We start from the raw sequence: 10,898 nt of genomic DNA, 5'->3' as shown, positions 1-10,898 counted from the left end.
CTGTCCCGGCTCCAACTTCCCTCCAAACATAACTTTATTCTTCTCGCTCATTCGTCTGTCTCTTGGGAGGAAGCTCAGCACTGCCCCTAGAGGCCTGGAGCACTTCCACTGTGTGAGTGTATATGTAGCGTTTTCTTTTTGCATATGTTTCCTTATTTGCAGCACGTTTCAGTATATGCAGCACGTTGCAGTGTTTTCCCGTTGCATTTGTTTTCTCAAATGCAGCGCGTTTCTCTATTTGCAGCACTTCTCTGTATTTGCAGCATTTTCCCTTTGCATTTGTTTTCTTATACAGTGTGTATCTCTATTTGCATCGCGTTTGTCCTTGTTGGCCACCGTATTCTTTTTCAGCCGTTTCAGCATGTTGAGTCAGCATCAAACCTTGCAGAGCCCGTCGGGGAATGCAATGGCGGAGCTTCCTTTACTGTGCATTCACACCAAAAGCGTCATGAGCGTCATAAGCGGCCGGCAGCCATTCATTTTCAATGTACGCTTGCTACGAAGGGCGTCAGGAGCGTCGGCGGCAGCGAGCAGCGCGATGCCAGCGACCGGAGCGTCACTGTGAAGTTGAGAGAAGCTCAACTTTATGCAAATGAGCAGCGCCACCGCCGAGGCAGCAGCGAGCAGCAGCCAATTGCAGACCGTGAATATTCTAGGCGGGACAGTGAAAGAAAAATAAAGAGAAGACGAATATGGAGGAGAAGTTGATTGTGGCGGTCTCCGGTTTCCCGGAGCTACATGATGTGTCTCTGTATATTTACAGAGACATTCAGAAGAAGTCAGATGCCTGGAAAAGGGTATCTGAAATTGTTGGTTTGTCTGGTAAGTAAAATAGGCTTGTGTAGATCCATGTAAACAAATGCAAAGCACATAAACAGGTAGGAATGCATAAAATGAATGATAAAGCCATTAAATAAGCTAGTAATTATACTGGTATGTAAAATATGCTCATATACATGTGTAGATCCATGTAAACAAATGCAAAGCACATACAATGTAAGCTAGGTGAACAGGTAGGTTAACTAGATAAATCCAATTAGTAAGCTTGTGATTATGCTTGACACAGAATCTTATTTACATTCAGAGGTGGTGGTGTTGATATTTCTGTCTGTTGTACAGTTGATGATTGCAGGAAGAGGTGGAAGAGTTTGAGGGACACCTACAGACGGGAGAGGAAGGACACTTTGTTTGTTTCTTGAAATTGTTCTTAAACTCCCACTATTTATTTTGTTATTATATTATATATATTTTTTTTTTATAAAAGATTTATTATTAATGTTTGTGAAAGACTGTTCGTGTCTAATCTTGTTCGTGTTAAATAAATAGTTCTTTATCAAACACTGAATACTTGTGTTTTCAACTGATGTGGTAAGAGCAAAAAAAAACTTCGCTACAGCACCTGAGTACTGGAAGAGAGTGAGTGAATGATTGAGGGAAACAATAATAGCATATGCATGAAGAAGACAAAACATCTACTACATACCTGTGGTAATAACCACATAGTCATGCTTAACACTATATGACTTAATGAAGCAGAGAGGGTTAAAATGTGACTGTATATGTAAAGGTTTATAAAGATGTTTAAAAAGACAAATATTAATAGATAAAATGGATTTAAAAAAAAAAAACAGTATATATACAGGAATTGTTGGAAATGTTAAAAGGTCAATGGAACAATATTAGTTTATTATGGGTTCAAAGTAAAATATAGTTAAATATGGTGGAAAAATATACACCCCTGCCTATATATTATCATTTCATTGTGTCTTGAAGAGTGATTCAAATGCCAATTTCATAGTATTAGCTTTGTACTCAAACATGTCAGCAGAGGGCACGTAGCACTTGTGAGGAACATAAATACCCATAGAGACAGAAGCTGAAATTAAATATTAAATAAATAAATAATAGAGAAATATTTGGAATCATAAATAATGACACTATAATTAGACTCTGTCTTTGGTAATAATAAAGATAAACTATGTACGGTGTGAAAAGGTATTTCTGAGCCAGACAATGAATAACAAAAACAGACTGATAGGAAAAAGGAAACATGCCCTTTAGTTTAATGTGGATAGTTCTTAAAAGAACCTTTTTGTGGCTGGTTCTTAAAAGAACCTGGGTTGCCAAGCTACTGCACCCTCAGCAGAAAAGTAGTCAGTGTAGGTCTCCCTCACACGGATGGCCTCCCGTGCAGCGTTGTTGCTCCCCACTCTTCTCAAGCCCTGCAGCACTGAGACATCCTCCTCTGACCCTGGCACTGGTTCCCTCCTGGTCCTGGTGTTTCTCCTGATGTAGTTGTGCAGGACACAGGTAGCCTTCACACATGCCTCCACATTTTCAGGGCCCATTGCAATGACCCACCGGTACACACGCCACTGAGCGGACAGAATACCAAACGTATTCTCTACAATGAGCCTTGCTCGGGACAGCCTGTAATTGAAGACCCTGTTCCTTGAAGAGAGGTTGGTTCCTGGAAAAGGCCTCATGAGGTTCCTGCGGAGGGGAAAGGCTTCATCTGCCACAAACACATGGGGTTGAGGTCCCAAGTGCTCAGCTCCTGGAAGCAGGGCATCCTCAGGGATTTGGAGAGTGCCATCGATGAGTGCCTGACCAAAGGTGGAGTGTGCCAGGGACCCTCCATCGCTGGTCCTCCCATAACCGCCAACATCGACCACACGGAAGCAGTACTTGGCATCCACAACTGCCAAGAGGACAATAGAGAATGTCCCCTTGTAGTTGTGGAAGAGTGACCCAGAGTTGTTTGGAGCCTGGATCACAACATGCTTCCCATCTATGGATCCCACACAGTTGGGAAAGTTCCAGCGTTGGAAGAACTCACCTGCAATGGCTCTCCAATCATCAGAGGTTGGGACAGGCATGTATGCTCCCACCAGGCAATCCCATATTGCCCTGGCTACTTCTGCCACAATACTGCACACTGTGGAATGCCCTACACGGTAGCTGTTGGCAATGGTGCGAAAAGAATCCCCAGTTGCAAGGTATCTGTTAAAGGAGAAATTGTACGGTTAAAGATTACATTTAATATTGATTAGATTCCTCATTAAGACACTAGTTTGATTAATGTGTGTGTGTGTGTGTGTGTGTATACATTGTACGTTTATTTGTACACACAAACATACACACATTCACATGCATACATGATCATAGTTGTACACACAAATACACAACAGAAAGGTGAATATATGAATATGAACATGTAAATATAGAAATGATAGAAAAGTTTAACTTTTCATTATAGACAGCTAAACTGAACAGGGGGTGAAGCAGGCAAGAGAGGAGCTTATTTTAAAATTAAATTGTTTTATTATAGCTAATTTAATGTTATATTGTGCAGCCAAGTTTTGAAATTTAAGTTACTTATATTATTTCTTCATGAATGAAACTGTTTCATCTTGCAAACTGACTGACCCATTTTTGCTGATGAGACTGCCCTTCAACCTGAACTCATCTATTGTGGGACAGTTGATGGCTCAAGAGTTGAACGGTCTGAATAATTTCATTTTATTAACTCTATCCAACAAAAATCGTTAAAAACAGTCTTCATTAATCACACAAATACAATTTAATATAATAAAAAATGCGGCCAAATTAGCTTCTATCAGGTGTGTGTGTGTGTGTCGGGGGGATACTCACCGCAGACAGATAGCAAGGCGCTCACTGGGACCAATGGTGCTCACTGGGACCAATGGCTCGCCGGTAGTTGGTGTCCATTCTGTGGATCTGCGGACCAACCTTAATGAGGAGATCATCAAACTGACTTTTGTCAAGTCGGAAATAACGCTGGAACCAAGCATCATCAAAACGCAGCTCCTGTACCAGCCGGTGATATTCCCCGTGGAGTAGCCGGGTTCGCAGGACTTGATGGACCCAGATGACCCGACGGTACCGAGCCCTGCGTTTCCTCAGCAAATACACCGCTGCAATACAAAACAGGCTTCCCAAAGTGCGATCCATGGTGAAAGGGGAAGTGGAAGATATTCATGTTATATATATAGACACACTTTTTCCCTCCAAAGAGCTCCCACTTATTTACCACCAACCAAATAAGTTCCCGCTTATTATTTACAACCAATTACATTTCTCTTGGTCCTACGAGTCATCCTGTGCACAGCTGATCAGCTGAACACATCGGCAGCGCAGCTTGAAAGCCCCGCCCCTTGGCAGCCTTCTGCAAGCCCTGCCAGAGCTGCCAGGCAGCGCGATGCCAGCGACCTGAGCGACCGCTGACGCTCATGACGCTTTTGGTGTGAATGCACAGTTAGGCAACACAAGCAGCCACCTAGGGACTTGGGAAACCTTGCCTAGGGTGCTGAATGTGCTAGGTTCAGCACAGGTTGAATGAACTCACTCTGATTGGCACTTAAGCTCAGTGAACAAGAAGAGCAACGAAAATGAGGAAAGTAAAAAAAAGTGGCTAAAGCCAAGAGGGAGTAAGATCAAAACTATTATTTTTTTTAGCCATTGAGCTGTTGAGCAGAAATAGTTTGTAATTGCTTGTATTATTATTTGCTAGTGCACAGTAAATATATTTTGTACTTTAAACTTCAGGTTGCGTTGTTAATGTGCTGACTGACTACCTAGTGTCTTGAATACTTCCTGTCAGTCTTATGGTTTTATTTTTGAATGGCAAATACATACTACAGCCGCCTGCTGATGTATAGAGTTAATTTCTTTCACACGGGCACAGAACATATGTGCTAGTTGGCCGTTGTCTGTAGTCTTTGCAGTATGTTCAAGCATAACTTTTTGGCCAGGACACAGGCGACGTGACAACATTTTGCCTTCATCACCACTAGTTCTTTGATGTCAGTTTGGTGTGTCTGGGCCTAAACTTGAAAAAAGATGTCAGGCGCACACTCTAAGACTCGATGCAAAAATGTTTTCTTTCATTCAAGTAGTCAGGGTACCCTGATGAAGTGTCGAAATGTTGGTACTTGAATAAAAGAAAACATTTTTGTATCGAGTCTTAGAGTGTGCTCCTGACATCTTTTTTCAAGTTTGTACATTTTCGTCAATGGTCAGCACCTCTCCAACCCTGGTGTGCACTCCTCCTCTCTTCATATGTCTGGGCCTAAAAACATAATTGATTTTGCAAGATAATTATGCAAGAATAAGAAGAGACAGACAAATCTGGAGAGAGTGCATCCTGGAGAGGGAGAAGAGAATGTGGAGAGTAGGAGAACAAATTGAGAAGAGGAGGGGAGAGGAGAACGCACTGAGCCTGACTATTGAGACAGAACGCAGGCCTACTCTGTAGTTTGGAGGGTAGATTACCATTTTGTTAATTCAGTTACCAGCATTTTACAATTTTGTGTCAAGATTTGTAGACTGTTGTGAATATTTACTTTATAGAGCACTAAATTCTGCACAGTGTGGCATTGTTTTCTTTGCTGTTGCCTGTTATAAATAAATGATACATGTAGAAAGTGAATGTGTTTGTGTAGCAGCTGCTAGGTGTACATAGTATAGATATGTAGACACCACTTAAAAGTAAGCCAGACAGACATTTTTCCTTCTTGTTACTGTGCACAAATGTACTACTTAGAAACCCTCTGGTGCTTCCAGATAGAAACCTCCCAGCAGGGTGCACTTTACATGTGCACTTTATATTCCTTTTGTTTTTGCACCAGAAATTTGCACATGAAAAAATTTCCTGGAGGAAATATCTAAAAGGCTGGGGTGTTGTTCCTGTACAGTTGTCCATGGCAAAAGTTGCACACAGTGTTACGGGAGAAGTCGTGAACGACAAAAAGAAAATCAAACATGCCAAATTTCCTGTCGTGAAGCCTCCCAGACGTGGCATCGGTTGTCGTCTACTGTGACAAAAAGATAAAAGCCTTTTTTTGAAAACCACCTGAGTCTCCTCTTGTCTGCCAGCTTGGTCCCTTACATATGGTGGCAGTGGTGGGATCAGCCGGTTGAGGATACAGGTGTGTTTTTTTTTTTCCCCTCCTTTTTCTCCGCCATTTTGTGAGGCATGCAGCGTGGAGCAAAGTCCAGAAGAGGAAATCGGGCAGGGATTGGAGAGACACATATAGGACCAGAAGACCAGGTGAACAGTGATACAGAGATGGAGGGTGCAGCTTTAAAGGGAGCACCAGGCATTGAGGGTGAAGATATCAGAGAGCCGACATTGAGAGACTTGATGTGTATTTTTCAGGCCTTCATGGTGCAGCAGGAGGCCCGTGAAGTGAAACAGAAGGAGGAGGCGATACACCAGGAGCATCGCTTTAAAGCTCTACAACATCAGTTCCAGCTGTTGCAGCAGGAGGTACAGGTACGAACTTCTCCAGTACCAGAGCTCACGTCAACAATTCCAGATCCTCTGGAGACTCCTGATCCAGATGATGATCACCCACAGGCCCGAGCCATAACTCCATCAGCACAGATACACCCTGCCATTATCTCATCAGGTCAGTCCCGAGTCTCCCATGAGCCCAGACTAGAGAAACTAACAGAAAATGATGATGTTGAACATTTTCTCATTACATTTGAGAGAATTGCAGCAGCATGTCAGTGGCCAAAATCTGACTGGGTTTTTCGGCTCATTCCATTGCTGACTGGTAAGGCCAGGGGAGCCTATGTTCATATGGATGTTGATGAGTCTCTTGAATATGACAGGGTAAAAACTACTATTCTGAAAAAATATGACATTAACCCTGAGACATACAGGCAAAGGTTTCGTTCCCTGGATGTTGGACCTGATGAGAGCCCCAAGGAGCTGTATGTGAGGCTGAAAGAGCTGTATGGAAAATGGATCCAACCTCAAGGTAAAACGGTTCAGCAAATTGGTGAAACTATTATTATGGAACAATACTTGAGAATGTTGTCTCTTGAGCTTCAGGTTTGGGTAAAGGAGCATGGTCCAAAATCAGCTGCTGAGGCTGCCACTCTGGCTGATGTGTTTGTTGCTGCCCGGAAAAAGAGCCAGCCATGGACTAACAATGCCTGGCAGGCCGCAAAGGACACCCGCAGGCCTACACCCCCTCAATACCACCAGAAGTCAACGCCAGGTGTGGGTAAGCCTCCCGCAAGGGAGAATTAGCATGTTCCATTAAGAGCTCCAAATAAAATACCCACTTGTTACCTGTGTGGACAGGAAGGCCATACCAAACCAATGTGCCCAAAGAATCCAGCCAAGCTCACTCAAATGTGTTATGTTCCACGCCAAAATAGTGACATTAAACCTAAGAGTAACCAGTCCATGAAAATGACGAATGTCAAGATTAATGGGAAAAACCTCAGAGCCCTGATTGATACTGGCAGTACTCAGACCCTGGTGCACAGACAATATGTACCAGCTAACGCTATCTGCACTCTTGAGACCATCCCTATCTGCTGTGTGCATGGCGATGAGAAGCCTTACCCCACTGCTGACATTTACATTGAAGTGCAAGGACAGGCCTATCTGTTAAATATTGGTGTTGTGGACAACCTGCCTTTCCCAGTGGTTTTGGGTGATGATCTGCCAGTACTTTTTGATCTGTTAAACCCAACACAAAGTTGTAATGTTGCACTCACCAGAGCACAAGCTAAGCATGCAGATGTGGATTCCCCAGCCCTCAGTGCCTTGCCATTCTATGGCGTCGAGCTGGAGACACAACCCGGGAAGTCTCGAAAGCCCCGTAGCCAGAGAAGACAAGAGAAATTCCAATGCACTGCAGTACAACCATCAGCTGAGGCTGCTCCAGACATGCCCCTAGGGTTTCAGATACCCACCAATATAATCCAAATGCAGCAAAATGATCCAACTTTGTCCAACTTGTTACAGAGAGCTGAAGAGAGGGAGCCAGAGACTGAGCCTGATGGTAGGAGGGAGGAGTACTTCCTGCAAAGTGGTGTTCTTTACCATCGGCACGGCCAGGTTAAGCAGCTAGTGGTCCCGCAAGCAGCCCGAGACGTAGTACTTACCTTGGGCCACGCTATTCCCTGGGCTGGCCACCTAGGGAAACACAAGACCACTGCTCGCATTAAGCGCCATTTCCACTGGCCAGGCTTACGTTCAGATGTGGCCCAGTTCTGCAGGAGTTGCCCTCAGTGCCAAAAGACATCAATTAAAGGTCTCACCAAAGCCCCTCTCCAACCTCTCCCAATCATCAGTACTCCTTTCGAACGCCTTGGGATGGACATTGTTGGCCCTGTGGAAAAAAGTAAAACAGGAAACCGTTTCATGTTGGTCATCACAGACTATGGCACCAAATATCCAGAAGTTTTCCCATTGAAATCCATTAAAGCAAAAACTGTGGCTTTTTCCGTGGTTCAGTTCTTCTCCAGGGTGGGTTTCCCTCATGAAATTTTAACTGACCAGGGCACTAACTTTATGTCTACCCTCTTGAAACAGGTCTACCAGCTGCTGGGCATAAAGAGTGTGCGCACCACCCCTTACCATCCACAGACAGATGGACTGACGGAGCGTTTCAACCAAACCCTCAAACAGATGCTCTGTAAGTTTGTGAATGAGACTGGATCTGACTGGGATCAGTGGCTTCCCTACCTACTCTTTGCCTATAGGGAGGTACCCCAAGCCTCCACTGGTTTCTCCCCCTTTGAACTCCTCTATGGTCATGAGGTGAGGGGACCTCTGACCTTGTTAAGGGAGACCTGGGAAGTGGAGCAGGGGAGGGAGGAGCCTGTTAATGTCATTTCTTATGTCATTCAGATGAGAGAGAAACTGCAGCGGATGAGTGAATTGGCCCAGACACACATGGCGGAGGCCCAGCAGTACCAGAAGACCTGGTATGACCAGTCAGCCAGACAGAGAAGCTTTGACCCTGGTCAAAAGGTCTTAGTCATGCTTCCAACCAGCGACAGCAAGCTGCTGGCAAAGTGGCAGGGGCCTTTTGAAGTCCAGAGGAAACTGGGACCCACCACAGGTCTCCACCCCAGGGCATCAGCGGTCCAGTCATGTGCTGCATGTAAACCTCCTCAAGGATTGGGTGCCAAGGGCTGAGAAAGGAGCAGAGGTGTTGCTGATCCGGGCTGTGAAGGAGGAAGAGGAGGTGGATGACCAGTACCTGCCCTCACCAATATCCACTGACCTGGATTTGAGCCATCTCTCTGAACCCCAGCAATCTCAGGTGAAACCTTTAATTAATCCAGACATATTTCAAGAATACCCAGGATGCACAAATCTGGTAGAACATGACATTGTGTTGAAACCTGATGCAACTGTAAGGCGTATGAGTTACAGGATACCAGAGCGCCTCCTTATGTCACTGAAGAAGGAAGTGGACCTCATGCTGTCCCTGGGAATAATCCAAGCATCAAAAAGTAGTGGTGTAACCCAGTGGTGTTGGTCCCTAAAAAAGACGGAACAATACGATTCTGTATTGACTTCAGATACCTGAAATCTATCTCAAAGTTTGACTCATATCCCACTCCACGGATTGATGATCTCCTGGAGCACCTGGGGAAAGCGAAATACCTGACCACCATTGACCTTTGCAAGGGCTACTGGCAAGTGCCCCTGACCCAGCAGTCTTGGGATCTGACTGCGTTCCGGACTCCCTGGGGGCTCTTTGAGTTTACAGTCTTGCCATTTGGGCTGCACGGTGCCCCTGCAACGTTTCAAAGATTGATGGACCAGGTACTCCGTGGGATTTCTGATTTTGCATGTGCATATCTTGATGATATTGTCATCTACAGCGCCACCTGGGAGGAGCACTTGGAACACCTGAAGGAAGTCCTGGAACGTCTCCATTCTGCAGGCTTGACAATCAACCCAGCCAAGTGTGTCTTCGCCAGAAGGGAAACTGAGTAACTGGGTTTTACCATTGGAGGTGGGTTAATAAAACCACAAGTTCATAAAGTCCATGCCATTGAATCATGTCCTCTCCCACAAATCAGGAAGCAGCTCAGATCATTCATTGGGATGGCTGGCTTCTACCATCGGTTCATACCCAACTTCTCAGCCAGGGCGGCTCCACTGACTGATAGAACTGGCTCAAGATGCCCCAGTCAGGTGCAGTGGACAGCAGAGGCAGTTGCAGCTTTCAAAGACATCCAGCAATCTCTGAGTAAGAACCCAGTTCTCCATAGCCCAGATTTTGATAAACCCTTTGTCTTACAAACTGATGCATCTGAGAGGGGCGTTGGAGCTGTGCTTCTGCAGGGACCAACAGGGGACCAACACCCCGTGGCCTACATCAGTCGGAAGCTTCTCCCGAGGGAGGTCGACCGTGGAGAAGGAGGCCTTGGCGATCAAGTGGGCCCTGGACNTGAGAGGGGCGTTGGAGCTGTGCTTCTGCAGGGACCAACAGGGGACCAACACCCCTTGGCCTACATCAGTCGGAAGCTTCTCCCGAGGGAGGTCCGCTATTCGACCGTGGAGAAGGAGGCCTTGGTGATCAAGTGGGCCCTGGACTCCTTCAAGTATTACCTCCTGGGGAGGGAGTTTACCTTGGAGACTGACCACAAAGCGCTACAGTGGCTGGAGAGAATGAAAGACACCAATGGATGAATCACCCGATGGTACCTTGCCATGCAGCCATTCCAGTTCACAGTTCATTACATCCCTGGCAAAGACAACTCCACTGCAGACTCTCTCTCTCGCTGTCCCAGCGAGGACTTTGAAGGGGAGGGGTGTGTGATGGCCACACTTGCAGCCACACAGCTGCATTAAGTGTGGAGGTGCTGCTCCTGAAGGACATCTGGCCACGCCTGAGCAAAGGATGTGCCCCAGGAACTGAAACTATTAAATACAGGAAGTGGCCAATTGGGCCGTACCAATTCCTGCCACCTCATAGTGAGGAACTGTTTATTTTCAGTTTAGTTATATTGTTTGATTCTCTTTATTAAATATTTAGTTTTGGTATTTTTGGTTTGGTTAATTTAGTTGAGTTAACCTTTTTGGGGAATTATTCTGTTTTGTTATTTAT

General features: G+C 45.3%; 1 protein-coding gene across 1 annotated transcript; it reads left to right on the top strand.

Moving 5' to 3' along the window:
• The first annotated feature begins 5,907 nt into the window (after nucleotides 1-5,907).
• LOC126386227 (uncharacterized) lies at nucleotides 5,908-9,775 on the top strand. Its single transcript, XM_050038430.1, has 3 exons — nucleotides 5,908-6,073; nucleotides 6,182-7,034; nucleotides 8,363-9,775. The coding sequence occupies exons 1-3, from the start codon at nucleotides 5,999-6,001 to the stop codon at nucleotides 8,467-8,469; spliced, it is 1,035 nt and encodes a 344-aa protein (XP_049894387.1). The 5' UTR covers nucleotides 5,908-5,998; the 3' UTR covers nucleotides 8,470-9,775.
• The last annotated feature ends 1,123 nt before the right edge of the window (nucleotides 9,776-10,898 follow it).

The sequence above is a fragment of the Epinephelus moara genome, chromosome 24, assembly GCF_006386435.1.
Source record: "Epinephelus moara isolate mb chromosome 24, YSFRI_EMoa_1.0, whole genome shotgun sequence".
NCBI lineage: Eukaryota > Metazoa > Chordata > Actinopteri > Perciformes > Serranidae > Epinephelus > Epinephelus moara.
Note: the sequence above shows the minus strand (reverse complement) of the source record. Positions and strands in the feature narration are given on the sequence as shown.